The 24,697-nt window shown below is 36.8% G+C and overlaps 1 protein-coding gene across 1 annotated transcript in view; it reads right to left on the bottom strand.

Moving 5' to 3' along the window:
• Positions 1–24,697, bottom strand: part of FAF1 (Fas associated factor 1) — a 149,093-nt gene that overhangs the window by 38,710 nt on the left and 85,686 nt on the right. Inside the window, exons 9-13 of the mRNA XM_038144133.1 lie at positions 12,560–12,655; positions 11,819–11,945; positions 10,883–10,946; positions 9,861–9,942; positions 2,070–2,224 (exon numbers count right to left, since the gene is read on the bottom strand). Coding sequence (XP_038000061.1) covers positions 2,070–2,224; positions 9,861–9,942; positions 10,883–10,946; positions 11,819–11,945; positions 12,560–12,655 — 524 coding nt within the window. The remainder of the gene's footprint in view (positions 1–2,069; positions 2,225–9,860; positions 9,943–10,882; positions 10,947–11,818; positions 11,946–12,559; positions 12,656–24,697) is intronic.

Genomic DNA, 24,697 nt, shown 5'->3' with positions numbered 1-24,697 from the left:
GGGAATGCCCACAGTGCATTGGCACTTTCCAAAGGGAGAAGGAAGCATCGTGCCCCCTCTGAAGAAATCACAGTCTAAGGAGCAGGATGTGACACTAAACACAACTGAGAAATTATTCTAATTCGAGCCAGCATGCCTTGTTTACCCCTTACTATTTTTTGACCTCACTGTTAATATGACAGTTTCTTTGTTGTTGGTAACAGAAGGCAAAAAAATGAAGGCTTAAAAACCCTATCATCCAGCACAATCAGGGACTAAGTTCATTGAGAGCAGCTATAAAGCCTTAAACAAGCCCTTTATTTTGTGTTTTAAGAAGTGTCATAAGGAGTTAATAGGACACAGCTGTACAGGCTCTTTCTAACAAGCAGCTTCTGTCGCTTTGGTCACCACAGGTGTCTGTGTAACCTGCAAACTCTTATTACTAGTGTATCAAAGTTGTGCTACTTAATAGATTTCTTTAGTAAAACACAACAAAGCAATTACATGGCTGTTGATCGTTACTCATAAAAAACCCCTCAAACACAGTGTTTCAAAAGAAACTACACTGCAATTTTTTGTCATTGTAAAATAAAAGAAACTAGAGAATTAAATAGAAGAGCAGACAATAGAACAGCAGGTAGTCAACTGAACTTAGCCACTACAGATGGTTTAGAAATAGTGTTTCCTTCTACACCAACTTGTGGGATAAAAGAAAAGGAGGAGGCTCCTTACTGCCCATGAATGGCAATACCAAAAGACTTAAGCAACTTTCCAGTCTATGTGTTTGGTCCTATGAAAGAACCTAGATGTTTCTTTTTCCTCTCTTACTTTTCTTCTTTTTCAGAAACTTTTAATCTGTTTTTGCAACTGCTTTTTTTCCATAACCTTTTACACTTCTCTAGAATAACTCAAACTAGAAACATTGCTGCTGATCCCTCCAACAACGAAATGCCGAAGGTCAAGTGAGGAATTCCTGAGAAACACAAAGTGTCATTTAAAAAGCACATTAGAAAAAAAGAGTATTCCATTCTCCAAGGTCACCTCAGTAAAGAAATATTAACTGTAATTTACATAGTGAAGACTGGAAACGCATAAATGCTCTATTCTAATAATCCACAAGAAACACAAATGTATAATTTTCCTTGTTCAAGAATCACTGGAATTGTGTAAAGAAATGGCAACCTTATTCCAGGCCAAATGACTGTTGCATTTTTCAGTCAAAAATTAGAATAACTCTAATTATAGTAATATATATAAGATGTTATCCTGGCAAGACATGATCAGTCATCTTCTGGGTAAATAAAGGTTATGAAATAAGGTCCAAGTTAGAGAACCAAACAAGCCTGATTTCTAAATGTTATAATAATAATAATATCATTATTTTCAGTAGACCATGATCAACTGATAAATAACTAAAGAAGAGGCCTTAGTATAACACTAAGAAAATATGTTGGTAATCTACAAAAGTTGTAGAAGGAGGTGGAATCCACAGTTTCAATTTCTTTACTCATCAGCAAAATTATTGTCTCTCTAAGACATAAGATAGCTTTTATTATATTAAAACCAAAATATCTGAACATTCCCAAAGGAATGTTCTGTAAGAAAACTGTAGTTCAAAAAAGTACATATGAACTGCAAGCATTTAACATTTTACATAATCTGTTCTGAATACTAATTTATCACACAAATGTTATAGTTTAAATAAGATTTTCATTAACAACAACAGTTATTACCCCAGACAGCTCTCATGCAGTTACACCAACACCCACACAATTAATGCCATGTAATATTATGCAATGCATAACTGTGAAGGCACATGTTTGAACATAGAATCATGTTTGAAAATAAACTGAAAAAAAAGGAAATAATTTCAATTACTTTTTCCTGGACAGGAATAAGAAGTCACTTTGTGATGAACACAAGGCCAGCCCAGTTCTCAGTGAATGTCAGCCAGAACAGCTCCACTGATCAGCTGAGAACGAGCATGGAGCTCTAGCTCAAATAAATATTAAGCACCAAAAGATTTGATAGTCAGAGATAAGAGCCTTCCTGAGAAAAGCTGCTCCACTCAAGAGTCAAAAGAGTCTTACCTTGCTCTGTTTGCTTCTTTTGACATGTCCCATGCCCAGGTTATGAAGTTCTGACTCAGGTAGGAGACAATGGATTCAGCACAAAGCATTTGTGAGCAGAAGACGTTGGTTAGTACACTTTCATCATGGTGGAGGTAGATAGCAAGAAGCTTTCTCTGGAAAAAATGTGACAAGAGATGAGTGAAAAGTTCCTGAGGCAATTTACAATTTAAAGTTGCTGCTGCAGGTTTGTGTTTTAGTACTCACAATGGGGTGTTTATCATGGGTGACAAGTACCCCAACACAAGAAATTACCAGCAGATTTCAAGTCAAATGGTCCATCCCTGCAAATCTTTAAATATTCTCAATGCTTCCTAATATTCTGAGTACTAAAATACAATTTATTATGTGTTTAGAACATGAAAAGAACAACGAATGAAAAACAAAAACTTTATTAACAGACCTAAGAAATGAGTGAACTTTTTTGGCTTGTTACCCAACAAAAATAACATTTCTGTGAACAGGGAACATGGCTCTTGACTGGACAGCATCTACCACAAAAAACAGTTATAAACAACCTGAAAGAAATGATAGTGCATTGCTATCACCACCTCTGCAGCCAAAAAAAAGAGGCACTACATGTTGAGATGGCATCTATGGTCTCTTGAAACAAAATATTCTGTGCTGTTCTTCTGGAACCCGATCAAGTAAAACTTGAGCTTCACTGCCAGCAGCTGCGTCCCCATGAAAATCTCAGACCACCTTTTGGAAAACAAGTCTGTGTGCATGTAAATATAGAAAGCAGGCTGCAAATAAACAGGGAGACTATGAGCTAGCTAAGGACTGTGATTCTGCAACTGGCATTCAATGAATTATAAATACAATTCAGAAAATTACAGCTTTCTATTCCCCCATACCCATATAAATTACTTCATTTTAAAATAGTACTTGAACATATTTGCTGAGATGATACGGTGCTATTTTCAGGCTTTTATTCAAAGTAATTTCAAATCTCTTCATCAGAAGTAACACTGAACCCTAGATATTGATATGTATTGATATAGCAAGACATGGGATGCAATTTCCACATAAGCTGTCTTTGCAGAAAGCCCCTGTAGGGCTCTCGCCACATATACAGGCTTTGGATAAAATTTAATGACTGTTTATAAAAGGAACATTTGAACATTCAACTTCGGGAAAGGGATTAGTAATTTGCATTACTGTTTGTCTAATTTAATTTAAATGTTCTTCAGAACCACGTACACATGTGCCAGGAAAGGCCATTAATAAGCCCAACATGCAGAGATCCATATAAGTGCAGCCAACAATGTTGACTGAAACGAAACTTGAAAATCCAGGGCACTGATGCACAATATCATGCAATAAAACAGCATTTCTGTGGTGATATTTAATTTAAAAAGAAGAAAGAGGCAGGGGAAGATCAGGCACTGTCTGTTTTTGAGGATCAGCCGTTCTGCATTTCAAAGCGTCGATCCCTGCAATATCCAGGTTACTGTGCTAGAATCTCGACTATTATATAGCAGTTGTAAGAGAGGGAGGGCAAAGATGTGTTTACTCAGTGATTAGGGCCTTAGAATAAGCCTCTAGCTCCTAGAGAGACAGCTCACCACTTATTCATTTGGACCAATTCACAAAGCCTAGAAAGATTAAACATCCATGCTGAGAAGACAAGCGAATGCAGACGGTGAAAAAGAAATAAAAATTCTTTAAAAACTCTGAGATGACTTCATTATTTTTTCCACAAGGAAACTTTAGGAAAGTGTTTAGTTAGAGAAAAACCCACATTGACCTCTCTCTAAACCCTTAATCTTTCCTTTGTGGTGGAACTGCTTTGTGGTAAGCGGATGGCTTTGCTCTCCTCTTTTCACTGGGAGCGGACAGAAAAAAAGGCTCTTGAGAAACACTTTTACTTCCAAAGAAACAACCCCATGAAACTGTTAAATATGAGAGTCCGTACAACAGAATGTTTCAAAATATGTACAGTTTTAGGCTTAAAGATTTAGGGACAAATTTCAGTAAACAGAACAGGCATGAACACAGTGGAGGTTTACACTGAGTTACTTCCCAAGGGAATGTAATTTTTGTTGCATCAACAAATCTCATCATGCAAAGACTAAACTCCATCACATATAAAAGACTGTACTTGAATCTGATACTTCATCCAAAATGTTAAAGGCGGGCACAGGCATACTGCTACCATAAATGCAAAGAGGTAGCAGGAGGAACTGAAGCGCTAAAACATTATTTTGAAAAATACTCGTGAAAGCCAGGGGCATTTTTTCCTTGGAAAAATGCATGATTGCAAAAGGCTCACAGCTTGAAGTTTGTTGTTGTTGCTGCTGTTGTGTGGGTTTGTTTTTATGTTTGTTTATTTTACTAACCCATGGTAGCAGATATTTATAAGCAAGTTTTGGTTGTTTTTATTTCAAGCCTTTGAAAAGTCAGAGTAAATTCTAGGATTCTATTATGACTAATACTGGGTATTTTGAAGTCAATTTTGAACTATTAAAACAGTTTTACAAAACTGTTGAACAGTCTCAAATTACACAAAAGAAGCCTAATAATGGAGCACTAGACTGTTCTGTGTTGGGTTTTTTCAAAAATATGACTCGGAGGTTATGTACTTAGCATGAAATTTTAAACAAAAGGAAAAAAAAATAAAGCAGGGAAAAACTTTTACTAGTCCCTACAAAGGTCTGGTATACCAAAAGGTTTTAAGCACTGAATACCTGATGGACTTCCAAAGGCCTTAGGATTTGAGGAACTTAAGCCACCAAGGGATGCATTTTTCAGAGTATGCTCATGCTGAAGACCAGGCATTAAAGCCACAGAGAAGTTAACACTCTTTGTACAGAATTAAAAGTTGTCACTGAGGCAAAAACCTGTAGATCTTGAGGTGACTAAATTGGCATCAGTGGGTAATGGGATTTCTAAGCTTCTCAGCCATTCTGAGAGCTATTCACAGAGTTGTGAATTTTCTCTGTGAATAACTCAGATAACTCGAAAGAATATGAACTTGAATGGGAATAGGAATGCAATCATAAGCGTCAGCAGAATCAGAAACCTGAATGGTTATTTCTGAATCTCAGGTTTACAACTTCAAGTAATGACTGAGACAGAAATTTCATGATGTAACAGCTGCTAGAGGCATGAATGCTCTGCTAAACTGGTAGGGTAACAAATCAAAATCTAAATTTTTCCCCCTTAATTTTTTTATGCAGTGAGAAATAATTCAAATAAACAAAGGGACACATCTTTGAAGCGCACAGTCTGATCCACCTGTCCGAGGTGATCTTGGAGCTCATGGGATCAGCCTTGGACACAGCTACTTTACCTAGCCTTGTAGAACATACCTGAAAAAAATGTACCACACAGGTTACTAAAGTAGGAGTGAGGTGATCCCTCTAAACTTCTGATCCCATATTTTGTATTAAATGTGGCATAAGACATCCCCAAATTAGCTCCTAGTTTAATCTTCCTGTAATTTTACCTTTCGGTAAAACATCTAGTCTCAAAAATCCATCAGTGATGAAGAATCCACAGGAGCCACGGTAAGGTGTTCAAACAGCTACCCACTCTCCCAGGTAAAGGTGTATTAGAGCCTACTTTAGTCTACTTTCATCTTCCAACTATTTGATCCTATTATACTGCTGTGTCTCCATTTCAATCAATTGCACCTTAGTGGTATCTTACATAATGCAAATAGTATCCAGTAATTAACACCAAACCCAGGTAAGATCTATCAACACAAGCTTTGAAAGAACAGGAAATGTAGAGTGAGGCAGACAAGTTCAAAAAACTTCCATTATTTAGTATCAAATACAGAGGATGCTGAGGAGAGACCCATACCCAGGAGCAACCCTCCAGATATGAAAGATGAAGCTACTCTTTAGATATGGAAAATGAAGGGTGTGTAGGCAAACAGTGAAGCTACTAAACTGGTATGTTGTAGTAATTTCTAAGCAATAGTTATCCACAAATTTAGAAATAATTTACAAATTAAAGGACAGAACTGCTGACACATATCAGGCAAGGCTGGAAAGAAAATGGTGACTAACATGGGACTTAACTGGAGTTGATGCACTGATATTTACCATATTGCAGCTGCTTCACTCTTCCTGAAAAGCTAGAATTATACTTCTATACCTGTCCTCCAGTTTCAACCAGACCCTGTACATTAGTGGTCAGGTTATTTATGTTTAATCAGAATCTGTAAGGTGGTAATTCCTCCAGCTGTAATCTGTAATAATTTCAGTAGAAACTTTTTTAGGTGAAATAATAAGGGACATTTTTCTGAGTCACACAGATAAAAACGATGCTACAGAAAGCCCTGTAGGAAGGAATATTCCACCACCAAGGAAGAGGGGGAAAAAATAGCTTTTGTTTGAACACACCAAATCATGAAAGGAGCATACTTTGCTGTAGGTATTCAGGAAATAAAGAACCCATATGTGAGAGGGATGGTGCTGCCTCTAAATTGAACCTAAAAGACAGAATTCAAGGAGGAGAAAAACACGGTTCATTTTCAGAATGCAGGAATATATATTGAGGTGACAATACCAATCTGTGCTAAGAGAGATGTTTCACATATTTATTAAAAGTCAGTGGACAGAAAGGTTGAGAGAGGAGCAGGAGGTGAGCTGACAGAGGTATATAAAGATAAGAGCTCCTGAAAAGGTAAAGGCAATGTCTTTATTCTTTCTCTCAATAAAAGAGTAGCAACCACCTATAAAAATGAAAAGACAAGCAAGCTCTAATAAAAGAAAATACTTTAGCATTACTCACATATATAACTCAGTAAGCTTCACTACAGCAAATAAAATCCAGTATTAATAACAATACCACCGTAAGTTAGGATAAACCCTTTGATATCTCAGAACATAAGACACCCACAAACTGCTTTCAGACACAAAGACATCTTCTCCAAACACCTTGTTAAAATGTCTATTACAGGATTTTTTCCATGGCATCAGGTGTAGCAACTCCCATGGCAGTGTAGCTCTGTAGCAAGAGTAAGCCCATTCTTCAGAAACTTGGTGACAGGGAAACTCTTCTTTCCAATACACAGAGGAGGACTTTCACAAAAACCAGCTCAATTGTTGATTTAATAAACCTCTGTCTCTCTTTCTCTTCCTGACCACATTAAAGGAAATACTGAAAATATCTTCTTGTCATACATACAAAGAAATGAAAACACAACACCATTAACTATCAGGCTGCTGGAGGCAGCTGGGAATTTCATGGCCAAGGACACCGGCTGTTAAAAGCAAGGCTCTGTATCTTGGGTATTGTATTTTTGTGGCAAAGAGTTATACAGGTTAAAGCAGAGCCACACTTGACTTCATTCCACCTCTCCAACCAAAAACTGGAATTGTTGTGGCAGCAGTTGCTCCAAAGGTTAAAAGATACCCATCATGTATGTTAATCTTCACTGGCTAACGACTCAAACACAGCAGATATACACCTCAACTTTTTTAAAAGTTATTTCTTTTTCAAGCAACATTTTGTTAAATAACTGTGAATTACCATCCTTTCCAACACATGAAAAGACAATGAGATTCAACAAGAAACATCTATTTTTGTAAAAAGAAATTGAACTCATATTCTGCATTCAAAACACATGTTCTGACATAAGTTAATTTTCTTTAAATAACCCAAATTAAAATATTCCTGGAAAAAAAAGCTTCATGTTTATACACATTGGGCTTTTTATTTTCTTTTTTTTGAGGTAAAAAGTATCCACAATGCAGATTTAAAACACAGCTGATGGCTGTCTCACTAGACATGAACTGCAGAGTGCACCTTCTGCTCTGGACAGAGTTGAGAATTTGTCAAGAAAAGGCCAAGATCTCTGAGCACTCAAGCTGCCAAGTGCTCTCAAATTAAATCAGTTTGAAGCGGTTTTCATTAAGATGGATTGAGTGTGGCATCGTGAGAAACACTCTATCAAATGTAGTGTTTTACTTAGTGATTAAGTATATACCAGTTGATGAAGCTGCCCAAATCCTTCGTAATCCCACCACTCCAATAAACATTTAATGAGTATATAAGTTCAAAAAGCCTAGTAGAGGATTTAAACCTTCAATCTTGTTTTTATTTACTCTTGGAACTCAATTTCTCACTTCAAGTGAAGAATGCTGGTGCCTGCAGCTCATCTGTTGCCCTGGTAAAATTAAGTGCCCTCCATAGTATAAATTAGAAGATAAGACATACAGGTTGCAATTTCTCCAAAGCTTTTTTTAATACTGATATATATTTTTAAAATTATTTTAGGAAATTAAATTATAAAAATATTCAATACTGTGTCCCTTTCCTCAATTCTGAATTCCAGGAGCCAGTACTTAAAAAATTACTTTGTAACAGGGAAAAGCAGGGAAAAGAAATGGTACTTCCACATCCTCATATCTTTGCTTAAAATCAGAATGTTACAATAAAAATGATGCCTTTCCAAAGGTGGAAGGGAGAGCTTTCAAAATAAGGCAATATTCAGAAAAAAACCCAACAATTCAAACAACACCAAAAAAAAATACTCTCCTAAATATACATATATAAATATAAATATATATAAATATATATATAATATATAAATATATATATACACAATGGTTTTATTGTGATGATGACCTGGTCTAAATAAATCACAAAATATTAAAAATGTAAGGTGACACGAATTTCAAAAGTGGTATGTAAGTAGCACAAGAAGTATTTTGAGAAACAAAAAACTAAGTAACTGCACTGCATTAATATCAGATTTATAGGTAGAAAACTATTTATGAAAGTTATTTCTGAGCTTTGTCCACTATACACTCATACACTGTCAACCACTTCTGATGACATGACACTAAACGAACTTCCCAACTCACACCCTTTCCTTGTTCAATTCACAGGATTTTTTCTCTGTGCAAAGACAGGAAAATATTCACTAAAGTCAGAGTGTTAAGTATGTGTCAACTTCAGCTATACAGTGTGGATTTATAACTCTCACATTTATCAGAACAGCCCCAAACATAATTCAGAGACTCCTTCCAATATGAATAACTACATTCTTCATTTTAAAATTAAATATCTATCAAGAAAACAAAAGGTAAATTTAAACAGCATGATTTTCTTGTTTGTGTTTCAGCTTTATCTGTGCTTAATTATGCAGGGTTTTGGGTTTCTCCTTAGTGAATCAAGTCACCAAAACTTAAATAAACTGTCCCCATTCTAATTTTATTAAAATACCGATTTTAAAACTGTGCATGGAATAACAGAAACTTGAGATGCCTGGTTGGATGTACAGAAAAACTAAACAACCAAACCTTAGTACTGGAACTTACTTGGCAGATAAAGCCTGTACAAAGTGTGTGTGTGGGGGGAAACACACTGTATTTGAGAGAGCTTCCAATTTAAATTTACAATTTCATTAGCCGTTCTTCAAAGGAGTTACCAACATGCAACAGTGAACTTGTCAACCACAAGACTCACAGGCAGGGTTATCTGGTGCTAGGACACCATTATTTCAGGAAGAAAAGGGAGGAGGGGAAAAGAAAAAGAGTAGCTTTGACAACTAAAGAACACCAGTAAAAATACAGCCTGAATGATTAGAAAGCATCAGTTATTCACTGCAATTTCAGCAACCACCAAGGTAAGTCTTTTAGTCAGTCAACTGAATGAGTGCAACTCTTCTCAAACAATAAAAGCAAAATAACTTCAAAATCTAGCTCAGCTTTTCAAAAATCAAGATGAAACCCTTAAGGTGATTTCCATTACCCCACTATTTTAAATAAAGTAGTTTTAATACACACTTACATCTCTTGCTTTCCCGTAGAAGGCTTCTTGAAAAGCAGCCTCTAATGATCCAATAAAATAAACGGGATGGCAGTCACCATATCTATTTGAGATAAAATTTCCAATCAATCAAAAAGGACAAAATCAAGTAGTTTCAATATTCTACCTTTTGATATATTCTGTAAATATAATGCATTGCCTAAACCTTTAGAAAGATGGGTATTACACTTCTAAAGAAAGAAAATCTTTAGGACCCATTTGCTTTCTGACATTGAAAACCTCAAAGTAATGAACTACTTACCTTACAAACTTTATCATAAAAACATTCTGCTAACACATGTAGATACCTTAAGTTCTACACAATTTTCTGTAAAATTTCTATAAAATTTTCAAATTATTTCCTCTCTTTATTATATTCTTAAAGGTTAATTGAAGGCTATTCTTCCGTTACACATTAATGCATCTCATACACATAAAGGAATATTTCATCACAGGAGTGAAAATAGAAGGCACATAAACTTTGCATTACTTTGCAGCTTCTACCTATTCAATGAAACAAGCAACTGTTTAACAGTGCATGATTTGGTAGTATAAACTTTTTTTAAAATCCAGAATATCTACATTTTTTAAAAGTCAAAATTTACCCAACCACTTTGCTATTGTGAAAACTCTTACAGCAACTATGTACTTATTTTTCAATATTAATAAGTTTCAGCTTTTCTGTTCCTGCATATCATAATAAATTATCAAATATAACCAGTCTTTCTCATCCTTCTGGACCTTTACATAATTAAGTAATGGTACTACATAGTGGCAAAATAAATAAGACAAGAATCAACCACTCCAGCTTGGGCTGAGAAATAATTTTATTTCAGAAGCAGTTCTAGCAGCAGGGCTAGAATTAAAATAAATTAGATTAGGATGCCTAAATATGCTATAAACACATAAGAAAACATGTACACTTGGTTAACCTTTATTTTCATTATTTATTAACTTTAACTTAGTTTTCATTAAGAATTGCACAGTTAACAGGCTAAGCTTACCTTGAAGAAAACTCTGCTGTAAATTGTAATAAGGCATCTCCTTCATTTTCAGCATTTTCTGGCACTTAAAAAAATGGAAAAAAAAAAAAAAAAGAAATGCAGCTCTTTGGAAACAGGTTGTAATATGCAAACACATTCACTTCACAGGTATTTCATGTTCCCAGCTTACTGAAGTGTTACCAAGAGACCATATAAACTTCATGAAAGACTATTGACTGAACCTCTGAAAGACAAGAAATTTCCAGAGGGTCTCATGAACATAATCAGGTTTTCCAAACAGTAAAATCCTCAGGTCCAGTGTAATGTGATATATCTCATACTCAGAGTTAGCACTCTGGACTTATGTTAAGGCTTGAAAGGCTCGAACCTTCCTACTGAAAATGTTAAAAAGTTTTCCATATTATTACATATATTTGCTGTCAAAAAACTTCTAATGAAATAACACTAATTCAAGCCTAAAGTAAATAAGGAGTATGCAAGAATTGCATGTAGGAGGTAACTGACTGTTCCTGCTCAATCCTTTTCATGATTCAAGGGCAAATAATCACTGAGAAACTTGATTAGCATAAGGACTAAAACATTAATCAAAAATAAAATCTGTAGAATTTTCAAAACAGGGAAGAGGAAATCTTGTTATCTACAGGTGCATCTGGATAGAGATCAACAATTACTCTGACTTTATTTGTTACTCATCAATTTTAAGTTCAATTATTATTCTTCAGTTGCAAGGTTAAAAATTTCCCTCCTCGTAAAAGTGCTTTTATAGTTGCCAGTTACGTGTGCAGTATTTTCCTTTGGTACATCCATCAGACATGACATTCAAACAATTCTACCACTCCTATCAAAAGATACTTTCCAGTTTCTAATTCTGCAGACCCCTCCCACCTCTCTGCCTTCCCCTCTGCTGTACAACCTCCAGTCAATTGCAATTCTTACTCATTGGCGATTTCCTCAAGGCAGATGAAGCTACTCCAAACATTTCTCCATCATCAACTCCAAACTCAGTAGCATCTTCAAAGTCATCTCCATCACTATCACTAACCATATGAACATCAGTGCATTGCTGTATAAAAACAAAACCCAAAATCCACTGTAAGCTTCTATTTCAGACATTTTCAGTGAAATACAAAGTACACACACAGTGACAAATACACATAATATACTGCAGTTTAGTTTACTATTTTACACAGCATTATCAAAGGTAATTTTTAACAGAAGCCTGGAAATATTAAGTGACAAAATGCATTATTAAAGAATCTCTGCATACACATAGTTGAGCAAATTTTATCCAAAGTTAATGCTGTTTTCCATCTAATGGTACCAGAGCTGGTCTAACTGCATAAGAAAGAGGAAGAAAAGCCACACAATGGTGCTTTTATACTGGTATTTGGCATATCAATACAAAGGAGAAAAATCAAAATTTTAGTGCAAGGAGCTAAGGTCATCTCCCCCAGTCAGATGCTTTGCTGGGATCTGTTTGCTTTCTTTTTCCTGTTTTTCTTTAATGACTCCTTTGCCCAGTTCCTCACTTTGTCACAATTGCAGGAACTGTAAATGGATTGATGTAAGATGCAATTCTATTGACATTCCACAACAGGAGGGATGGTGACCGCTGCACCCCAAAGCATCCCTGCCTGTTCCTAGAGCAGACTGGTAACACAAAGATGATGTCCTTACCTCCTCTGACTGCTCCCTTGTTTGTACAGGTGAAGATCTTCTTCCAACTGTGAGTCGATGGCAAGGAAAAGTCAGTCCCGACACAGCTAAAGTCATCTACAAAGCAAGCAATGGTTTTTCATTAAATCCACAGACTCAATTAAAGGTTGGGGGGAGGGTTTAAGGTTGTTTAGAGGTTCAAATTAAAGACTGCGTTATTTAAGCACATACTAAGAAGCCTGAAAAACTAAAATGATTCCTTACATTAAAATATTCAAAGAAACATCAACTGAGTTTTACTGAGGTGTATGCACAGAGTATCAAAACAAATTCCATGGAACTGCAAACTCCAAAGGGCCTTGAGTTGTTATTTTCTCCTGATGCAGTACTGAAGTTTGAAATGTTACTGTACATGGCAACTTTTGCAGTGCTATGCATTGATAATGCAAATTGGTTTTTTTTTTGCTAACCAAGAAGCGATTGTTAAAGATGCTAAGTACTGATACAGGTAATTAAAAACAGTTAAGACATCTTGGAAAAATTGTATTTTGAAAGGCCTGTTTATCAGCAGACATTGCAATAGACACAATCACGTTGGCAACTTAAAAAATGTATTTCCTCTCCTTTTTGGTCATTTTAAAAGTCAAGGGTGCACACCATGTTCCTCATAGGAACAAAGACACACAAACCAAACTGCTGACACTGCAGTCAGCACAGTCCACAGGATGGATGGTCAGTAGCCAGTGCCAACAGAAACAGCACTTCTGCCCTTTGCTGTATGCCAAAATAGCAATTTTTAGGAGCTACCAATAGAAAAATTCTACTGTCATTTGAAAGACAAAATCATTATGATGCCTGCAAACACACAGCAATAGTATTTTAAAATCTGATCCTATATTGCATTTAAAAATACACTAATAACAATGCCTAAAAATGAGAACTGACCATGCTGTGACCAGAACCACCTGTGCCGTCCCTGCATTTAAAGCTTCTGCCCAGCCTCCTGCCTCTTCTGGAGGGCACATCAGTCCAGGAGAAGCAAGCCTGATGACCACAAACATCAATTTCAGAAGCACCTAAGACCTATCTGGACTGGTTTTACAATGCAAGTAGCTCTTAAATGAAGAGAATTGATTGGTTTTGGCAGTGACAAAGTACTCAATGTTATGCAATTTTCAGTGATGTGGAGAAAGGTAGTCCTGGCTGTATGTTTAAAACATCTTTTGTAATGATTCCTTCAGATGAAACACAGAGAGGACAGAAAAACACCTAGATCCTGTAAAGCTTCTTATTATTTTTGCAGGGCACAGAACAAAATATTTACATTATACATTTAAGAAATACAGCACTCTCCTGATTGGACTATAAAAACATTAAGGTAAAATACATTTCAATCATTCTCAACAAAAATCCAAGAACAAATCATAAGCCGTAAATTTCATTTACTGCCATGAGCACTGAAAATACTCCATTTATTTTTTATACATAATTCAGAGCGACTTTCTCACTTGTCTGCTAGAACTCACAGGGATTTAATTTGCTGCAGGTTGAAGCAGGCTGATTAAGCAGGCTGGTTACCAAATGAATGTTAACCTGTCTGAACTAGCCTACTGTCACATTCTCACAGCAAGGTTAAACACAAGTTTAGCTGTGTAAAAAGCCCAGCAATCTCCTTAAAGGAAGTGAGTTTTAATACTCTGGAGTTAATGAAATATTAAAGACGACACCCAGGTCTAGACCAATTACCTACAAAACTCCTGTGACAAGAGCATAAGAACTGCATTCTCTGCCATAATCCACCATTTCAATTATTATTTTTATAAACTTTTAATAATAAACAAAACCCAACTGTTAATAAAACCTGAAACTTTGCCCTGTAGTTATCACACCATATGAAATGCTGGTAAAACACACAAACACCCACATGAACCACACACAGACTACAGTTCCCTCTCTCACAGCATCAAATCCCCTGACAGATGCCTGGAAAGGCTCCCAGTATCTTTTACATGCACATTAAAGAGAGAGTGGTAAGATCAAGCAGGCAGTTATTGTGCTGCTTCATCACTTGGCCCAATTGCAGGGTGTTGCAATTCCAATTTGCAACCCTATATTATAGTGTCAAAGCGTCTCAAACACCAGCTAACAGCAGAAGGGGTTCCACATCAGAGCCTGTTTCATCCCACTCTCCACACAGTTGCTGGAATGTTGGGGTTTGTGCACATTGGTGTGAGAAATCACCCTTCCCTTTGCCTTTTTTTTTTCCCTTTTCTGAAAAGTTTTTCTTTTTTTGCAAAAGAAATAGCAGCTCTGCCTTCATTCCAAAATAAACAGGCATCAACATTCTTCTAGAATAAAGTTATCTTCATTCAAAGATAGAGAGTTCTCTTGCAAAGAAAGACTCTTGCACCACAAAAACTCACGCTTTATTTAGGAAATCATAAAAACACCAAGACTAAGCAAAAGATTGTTTTCCAGGCAGCTCAACAAACCCTTTCCTAGTACTGTGAATGCAAAGTACTGATGGGAGCACCACTGAAATGTCTCCGTGGCAAGAACTGTAGACCTCACACTGCTCTGGGAAAGGTTTTTCTTTCTGAATACTCTACCTGCCCCCTCCCAAACAGAGATGCAGAAAATTATCATTGCAATAAATTATCATTGCAATAAATTATCATTGTTTCAGCCTCCTTCCCATGGGAATGGACAAAATCTTTATACCAACCCCATAACTGAACCAACCCCAAAAGCTGGTTTGCAGCCAGAGTACCCGATTACCCATATTCTCTAGCTTATGAGCCCATCTGGCTGTGAAAAAAACCTCAAAAGTCAGTCACTCTTCTGAATTTTTCTTTTTTTGCATGAAAGTCACCACTATGTGGGTACCAGAGCTTGAATAGGATGGCTTCCACATGCACAAGAAAAGACACTGAAAATGCATTTGCAGGACTCGTGCATGAACAACAAGGTAGGTGTAGGTTTTAAAAGAAATAATACAAAAGAAAAAAAAAAAAGATTACTCTCTTTTTAGGCAGGGAACCTATGCTTGTGCAAATCAAACTGTCTCAGAACTGAAAGGTACATGAGGTAGAAAGTGAAACAAAATCAGAAATAAGGAAAATTGCTTGCAAAAAGTAACTCCAGAGCCAGATCTTTTGTCCAACGCTGTGTAGACATTGCTTGTGCTTATTTAAAGTTTAAGTAATCTCCTATTTGGCTTCCTACAGCTTTTAAGGAGAAGGAAAATAAAATTCAAGATTTCAAACATTTCAGGGAGAATGGCAGCAGGAGAGTCTCCTTTTAGGAAACAGCAGAGATACTACATGGATTCAATAGCTCTGGTATTCAAAAAGGTAAGGGTACAACAACCTGGGCAAAAAGTGCACAAAAAGTTACTTGAAATAGATTTAACTACTAAGAGAAAGATCACTACAAAATCTTACAGTTTAGAGAGGAAAGAAATAGTCTGGTGCTCACTTGTGATTTCCAAATCTAAGACACTAATACTATTTGTAAATGCTCAGTGTGAGATGATTTGTTTTTCAATTGCCAGCATTAGCAATCGAGGGATAAAGTTAAGCAACATCTTTTATGATCCAAACATGCAGGATTCTTTGTCAACCTTCCAGATTAACCCAGAAGTATTTGCCAAATCTGGAGTGAGACCAGATGCTTTAAACGATAAATTATTCTTCATGTTGTATTAGTTTTATGTAGAAGCTTCTATAAATATAATTCAAAACAATCCAAACCCACTATTTTTTCCCCAAATATTTCATGATACAAGTATGTCTACAGGAAAGAAAGAAATCATTAAGAGCACATAATTCCAGAATGCTGCCATCTCAGAATAATATGAAAAATTATAAGCCCATAATCTCAAAACCTTGTATCTTCTAGAAAGAGTCTGTTGGCACAACTTATTGTTGCACTTTTGCAGATTTTCCCACTCTTGCAGATTTCTGACATTACAAATGAAGGAATAAACTCAGTCTCTTGCACCAGTCCAGAGATATTTAATCAATATGCTGAAGATGTGAGAAAGATAAACAGAAGAATGAACATGAAGGAACAATATCTGCAGAGAACTCCAGCTGCAGAGCTCAATCCACTGAGAAATGCTGATACAAAAATTATAAGCTCAGTGGACTGCATCAGGAAAGGAGTAATTGGATATGACAAATTGGCCTTCCTCATGTTCAGCCACACACTGATGGAGAAAAACAGCATCTCAAAAGAGAATTGAATGGCAACCATACCTAATGAGGAAAGTGAAGGAAGCTGTAAGAGCTTTCTAATGCCTTACAGAATATAGCTGGGACACCCAAAGTGTCCAGCTTAAGGCAATAATCTGTAAAGAACAGGACATTCTTCCTCATCCTCAATTATTGAGAGCTTGTGCTGCTCACAGGATACTTGCCATCAAGGGATCCCATCTCTGCAAAGGGACAAAGCTTTTTGTAAACAAGAACTATTCAGAACAAGCAAGTATAATGTTCAAGGAAGGTAGAAATACTGTTTTATTTTGTGCTCTCTGTTAAGCTTTTGATTGTTACAGGGGCAATGAGGGTTTTGAGGGTTTGGAGTGTGTGGGCACAGTACCATTTTTCAGCATAAAGCAGAGATTCCTGATAATTTGTTCTCAGAAATTCAAAGGTCAAACTGTAAATCTCACAAAGCATCAGACAGAAATTCAGAGACTACTAGATCCATACACAAAGGAGAAGATCCTATAAATGATGCCAGATTTCACCTGCACACACACAGAGCAAGTGAAGCAACAGGCATTACCTGACAATGGCAACCAAAACCAAAACTTTACAGTGGACATACCTTCTGGATTTTTAATATAAAAATGTCCCCAACGAAATGTAATTTCTGTATAACATCACTCATATGAATCAGTCAAATAATTCAAGTAGCTAAGCTTCTAATACAGAATCATGTTTGGCTGTGTACAGTCTGCTTCAATAGGAAACTAAATAGAGGAACTCTCACAGCATGACTTTCTATTGAGGAAAAGGAAAAAAAAATCCATTTTCTGCTTTTAATACTCAGAGATAAAGTAAGCAAACAAGATTCTGGTGTACAAAATAAAAAGCATGTTTTCCGATACTTGACTCTCCCCCATAAATCTCCCATAAAAAGGGCTCTTTCTAAAGGTTGCTCAGCAGGCTGCACTACACACACACGGGTTTGTAATACACATATATCACACCAAAAAATCTCAATCAAAAACGAATGCAGTGTTATCTACAGATTGAAACCTAATCCTGGTTCAAATACTCCATGTGACAGCCCTTTCACCGTGCCCAAAATGTGAGTTGCTTACCTGTTCCACTTATTAGTTTACTCACTGATACATGGCTTAAGAATAGAGAAATAAACATGACCAAGTACATTTCATAACACTCAGTTATTCAAAATAACTTCAGAGAGGTGCCCACAGCAAAACACTCAATGACTGGCAGGTGTTTCCTCTGTGAAAATTTCACTCCTACAATTTGATCCTTTTTCTCATTGGATTAATTACCATGGTGGTCTTTCTCCCTCATCACATAAAAGAAGGGATAAGGATACAGGTCTGAGCAAGGAGCATTATCAAGCATTTAAATTTCTGTATTAAATTTACTATTATATTATGTGACCTTTTATTATAGCATAAATTAATTTCCTGAGTACAATAAATGCCAATTTATCAGATGGATGGATGGACGGATTGATTTTCTTGAAGATACAGGGAAAAAAGCTACATTTTAAACACAATTATATGAAGTTTGAGAAGAAACAAAAACTTTGAGAAAGAAGAAAAACTCTAGAAGGAACATTTTTGTTCTTGTTTTTCTATCAAACATTCTAGGCACATGGTACTACTAGATGGACTTGGATACAAGGTATTTTAGGGATCAAATGCTTTCATTGCCTAAGTGCACTGACAGTAGGTAAGGTAATAAGACAAAACAAATTATAAACCAATCTAGTTGGAACACCTAGAAAATAAGTTATCCTTCTTGCTATTTACCATTGGAGCTAGACTGGTCAGGCTGCTCCACAGCTGAGGCTCACTCACATTTCCATTTTTCTTTTGTAACCTATCCTTTCCAAGACTGAAGAAGTAAGGAAAAGCAAAGAATATCTGTATGGTGGACAGTATATAGCAATTAATGTGGCATATAGGAAAAATCCAAGTGTACAAGGCAGGGGTGTGAGGTAGAGCAAATGAGTGAAGTTTTTTTTTTTTTTTGCACTTGAAATACAACAGTAAGAAGTTTTTCATTAAACAAACAGTTGAATAAAATTCAATGCATTTAGCATAGTCCTTGCATGTAATACTGAAGCAGAGGAAATACAGTATGGAACGAGTGTGGAAAGAGTACTGAAACTCTGGCAATTTTCTGCAGTTCTCCAGATGGAGAACTCTATCAGATGGCTATCTGATAGCCTCATCTCTATCAGATGGCTCTACACTCTTTCCTGGCTGGAGATCCAAACAGAGAAACCATTTCTGAGGATACTCCAAGTCTCATCATTTCAAGAAAAATGACACTATGACATGAGAGAGTTTTCATATGAGCTTGTTCCTGCCATGGCTGCAGCTCCTGGTGTTTAACCAGGCATTATTAACACCGCATGGGCAGCCTGTTATGCTCAGACAAACCCTCACTGAATTCCTTGGGAACAAACAGGTGGTGAACACTTCCAAACCCATCACTTGTCACTGTATATATTCAATAAATAACCTATCTTCTCAATGCATAATCTCACAAAGGCAAAGTGATACATGATTTAAGAATTCCTGCATGTTCATGTTTAAAAGTTATGTTTAAAGCTCCAAGAGATTAAAGATTTTCCGTGAATTAATGTTTATCCTTTGGCTTGTTTTTTCTCAAAAGTTAGCAAGTATTTTTCCAGTAGTAACAGATGTAAAACTACTTCTATCCATACTGAAATACACAGTATACATAAAACAAGTGTTATCACACCAACAAAGAGCAAGTACCCCAATGTAAAATGAAGGTACGTTGCAATTCAAAAAGCAAATCTACTAAATACATTCTTTTAGTTGACTGAAACAAGGGCTTTTTTGTACTGTGCAATTAATTGACTCAAAGATTTACTACCCAGAACTGAAGGGGTCTCTTCAGTCTGTACTGCTCAACTAGATATTGTCATCCAAGTTCAGTACATAATATTAAAAAAAAGAAACCAAACACCCAAAGCTCATCTACTGCCATGTAAGCCCTTATCCCTCCTCGAATAACAATAAAAAGTGGATGTAATTCCACATTGGCCACTTTGTCTTTTGACATCAAATAGCATTAGCTGGGAAAAACAGTCAAGTATGCTTGAGGTTTGTTTATTTTATTAAACTATTGCACAAATATGAAAACGAACAGAAGAGTTTAAAAAATTTGACAGCCCTTGAAATTAACTTCCTCTGGAAAATAACTTCATTTTCATTATGCATCTCCAATAAAAAGAAAAAAATCTTGACAGGTATTCAACGTTTCATTTTAAACACTAACTGGATGAAAAGACATCTCTAGCGTGGAGTGTGTTCAGGTTATAAATCAGTAATGCTTATTTTAACTCCTCACAAAGTGTTGTTGAGATAATTACTGCTGACAGCTTTATTCAAGGTTCATTTCACTTTTTCTACTATTTTTCCCCTGTTAGAAGTTCCGCAGGGCCCATGGGAAGATCCACCCCTCACACCTGTTGGGGTTCTTCATGTTACTGAGGCCAGTTTGGACACGTCACTTCACATTAGCATTGTGCCAGAGCCCTGTGACAATTACTTATCGCAGGTTTAACTCGAAAAAAAGTTTCTAATCCAGCCACAAGAACAGTGTCAGAGTACGTAATTTAAACCTGTCAACACAGGTTGGAGGAAATTCATTCCAAGGATTTCAGTTGTGTTCCCATGATAGATCTCTGAACTATAATGAAGCTTAAAATCACAAAGGAATGCTGTAGAGTTACAACACAGAACCCAAAAGTTTTAAGAGCTCTGAACTGAAAGGAAAAAAAAGTGTCTGAATTATTACTCATATTTTAAAATTTGATAAATTCTTTAGATTAGGATTAAGAGACTGCTGTGTTAATTTGCCAAAATTCCAAAAGGCTGCTGCATATGTATCTTATTTTGCTGCAGTGTGAAGGCGCAACCCTGGCAGGTCTTTACATGTGCTGAAGGCAGAAGTATGGTGAGGCAGCCCTGGAATCATCTTGAGGATGGTGTGGGAGGCTGGAGGAGATCCAAGGCACAGTGAGGAGGCCACTCGTGTCCTTCAGACACCGGGCGAGGGATGCTGGCATTGCAGTGACAACCACCCTAAAGACAGCTCCACAAAACACAAGGAGATTCTTGTGAGCTTGAGAAAAAGTGGTGCCTGGTGCTCTGGGAACACCCAGCCCTGGTGTGCTGGTTGAACACACATGCCAATTTTTGCTACGGGCCCTGTTAATCACCAGCCGTGTTACTGTGCATCTACCCCTCTCGTTTGCTGGCTGAATGAAAATTATCCCTGGTTTTGATTATTTCTCATTTGACTGAGCCTAGTTAGGCAAATTAGGAATTAAAGCAGAAGGACAGCTACTGTAGTACTTAATGTTGCTTCAAACCACAAATATATTTAAAGGAAACACAAAGAAAATAATATTTCCTTGTACAACGGATTCTGCTAAAAAAGAAATATACTTGAGAGACTGAAATAAATACCCATGATCACTTACAGAGCTCATTCTTCTTGTTAGACAAAAACTGTAAATATTAAAAAGGATGAAAAATCTGCCAAGCCATTTGCAGCTATTTGAAACACAGGGTAACAGAATTAAATAAACGCTGAAAGACCTGGAACACAGTTAAGTATAGACCATGAGGCTAATTGTGGATCTTGAGTTAATTACTTTGCACTGATACGTTTTCTCAATGGTCTTTTACATGAGTTTTTTCTTTCCTCAGTCTGAACCCCAAGGCAATTCAGCGTGCTAGCCTCCAAACTCTGGGTGATTCATTGTGTACTTCTGCCTTAGGATTTTTAGTTCATGCAGAGAAAGCCAGGCTTTCACATCAAGTTGATGTTAATGTGCACTGACAAAGCAACAGTAAAGGAGCTTCATGTTTGTCACAACGTGCACTCTTTAATTTAGTAATTGCTTTATACTGATATGCAAATAATGACACATTTCCCAAATTTCCAGTTCCTCAGCAATGCTTTCGCTAATTACTCAGTGGTTAAAACTCAGGCATGTAAATTGGTCCAGTGAGTTTATTAACAAGTACACCTGTGTGAACTGATCTATAAAACACACATGCCTGGGAACAGGTCGTAACTCACTGTACATTCCTGAAGGGCTCTGGAACTGAAAAAACAATTCTCTAACTAAACCAAGATAAATTACAACTAACAGAGTGTTATTCACAGATAAACTGGGATTCCCAACCTTTCCTAAGCTAAAGAGAGACTGTCTTTGGGTGACAACAAACACCAGGAGTCAAAGCATCCATCGAGAGAGGGATCAAGGTAAAGAAAGAAAAGGTCAATAAAAAAAAGGACAAGAATCCCTCTAGGCCCTGAAAACATGGGAAAGGGCCAGTGTCTACTCATCAATTGGTTCTCTGTAGATGACCACATGCTTTGAAGTCTGGTTATAGTGTTTTGTGGTACTGTGTACCCTTACTTTTGATACTCTAACATGAAAAATTCAGCTGCACTTAACATGGATTCAGATTCATAAATGCAAAAACACTCACAGGAGTTTAAACCTGTCTTGCTATATTTCCTTTCCTCAAAATTGTCCTGTTCCATTTGCTTGCTTTTATGTTCCAACAGAGTCTGGTAAATTTGTGGTATTTTCTTTATGTAATTGCCATAGAACATAGACAATGTAATAATAGTTTTTACTGAGTCTGATCTCTAACTACTTATTTTTCACTATTCAGAAGAGACCACAAAACCAGGTTTTTAAGCTCGGGAACAAATAAAATAATAAACAGTATAAACTAACAACAATTCATCCACATCACATATTGCCCACAGACATTCACAGATACACCTTGGGAACTGCTTTGCATTCACAAAGAGTATCAGCCAAATACTTGGCACGTTTCTGGCCTATGGTGGGATGCCATTTACTTCACAACATTGTACAATGCTTTGGATGGCAGAGAAGTGCCTGGATTTGTTTCCAGCACTATATAATTCCTTGGCTCAGTTCAAGCAGTTGTGCTAGCAGAGCTGCTTCCAAAAAAATGCTTCAAACACTGATGGGATTTTTATACTGCCTCTTCTTCATGGATATCATTTTCTGAGGAACTGGATTTTTTTGCAATGTTAGCTCTTGAAAACACAGTGCTACTGACTTCTAAAAATTAGCTTCTAAAAAGGATGATTGTTTCCTATTTTCTGTTTCTCTTACCTGGAATGTGTATCTTCTAGTGAAGTTCTGCTCTGCTTATAATAGTGGAGCTTCTTTACAAAGAAACAAGCACCACTGTGATAATCCTCCAGGAATAATGCAATTACCACTTATCAAACAGGTGTCTGCTGTATTCCAAGGAGATTATCACTTCCTATTCTGCTCTCAGAGAGCACAGAATAAAAGAGAAGCTGCTACTATTAAATGACTAAGGGGAAAAGGAGTCTTTGATAACAGCTCCTGCCAGCATCTCTCAGCAGGGCACGAAGCAAATGCAGTCCTTCTATAACAACTTGGCACTGAAATGAGTATTTTGGTTTCTGTAAAATGAGTTAAAGCACCTAAATAAGACCACTCCAGTTAACTCAATCTGAAGCATCTCTCTACGTTTCTTCATGGAATATTCCAAGAATCTCAGCACCTCTGGCTTTATGCCAAGCCATGCCCCTTGTGAGTAGTCCTGAAGAGGAACTCTGCCGGCTCCAGCAAAAATGGGCTGCAGAGCTGCTCCATGAAACACATCATCTTTCAGAGACACTTCTGTGACAATCCAGGGCTTGATGAAGATACAAAAGGATCTCCCAGAGAATTAAATCTTCTTACTAAAATATATTTCTGAGTTAAACCACAGCTGGGTGTAATTGGTCAGCAAAGGTAATTTTTAGCATATTTTCAAAGCAGCTTCTTGAGTAGGAGCTATCTCAGGAGTGGATCTCTAAAACCAACAGCAAAAGCACTCTCCTATGAAATCTGGGATATAGCTCAATGTACAGAAGGTGCTCTTACTACATGGCGAAAAATGCAATTGGTTTAGAAACAAGCCCAGCTGAGCACCAAGGGCAGAGGAGGAGTGAAGAGAGCAAACAATACACAGGCACAGGAGACAAGAAGCTACTGCAGCTCCTGGTGATGTCCAGAGGTTGTGAGAGCCAGCAACTGTCCATAGGAGGGTGCTTCAAAGAAAGTAGGACACTGGTGATCCTGTAAAACCCTGTCCAGGGAAGATGACCACTGCTTTGGTATAAACTCAAGGAAGAACTGTAGCTCCTGCTGCTGCCTCTGCTGGGACACAAAAAGCCCCAATGCAGTTTGTGTTGCCACAGATGGAGAGGTGGAGTGGTGCTGTGGATACAATATACTCCCCTAGCACCATGGTGTACTTCAGGGATCTGGACTGCCCTGATCTGCCCTGCAGATATTTCTCTATGCATGTGGTCATTTCTATCTCATTTTGATTTGCAGGTTCTGTCAATAGAAGGACAAAAACTGGAAGAAACACTGAAGCAGCAAATATAAAGTATGAGTCTCAGTCAGTCCTTGTTTACTAATTTTAAACTCTACTCCCTTTAGCAAGTTCTATGAACATGACATTTTTAATAAAAATAACCTTCACGTCTATGAGTTTCAAAGCAAGAACAGCTAAAAACGTCTCAGCAGATCAAGCAGATTTGTCAATGGCTTGCAAAAGAAGAAAGCAGTAAAAGATGACAAATAATTATGTCTATAGCATCACTGCTGTTCCTTATGCTTTAAAATTACAATGGCAAAAGTACCTAGTATTGAACCAATTAATTGCTAACAGTAACCTCAACATTTGCTACCAGCTTTTCCTAAAAAATAAGGTTGAGTACAATATGTTGCACTGCAATGGGGCAGAATTTTGGTAGAAACCAAATGTAATTTTAGTTGATGGTGCTCATCTTACACTAGCAATGAATTTGACTTTTTGAGTCCTTA

This window comes from Motacilla alba, chromosome 8 (genome assembly GCF_015832195.1).
Source record: "Motacilla alba alba isolate MOTALB_02 chromosome 8, Motacilla_alba_V1.0_pri, whole genome shotgun sequence".
Lineage (NCBI taxonomy): Eukaryota > Metazoa > Chordata > Aves > Passeriformes > Motacillidae > Motacilla > Motacilla alba.
This window is presented reverse-complemented; position numbering and strand designations above follow the sequence as displayed.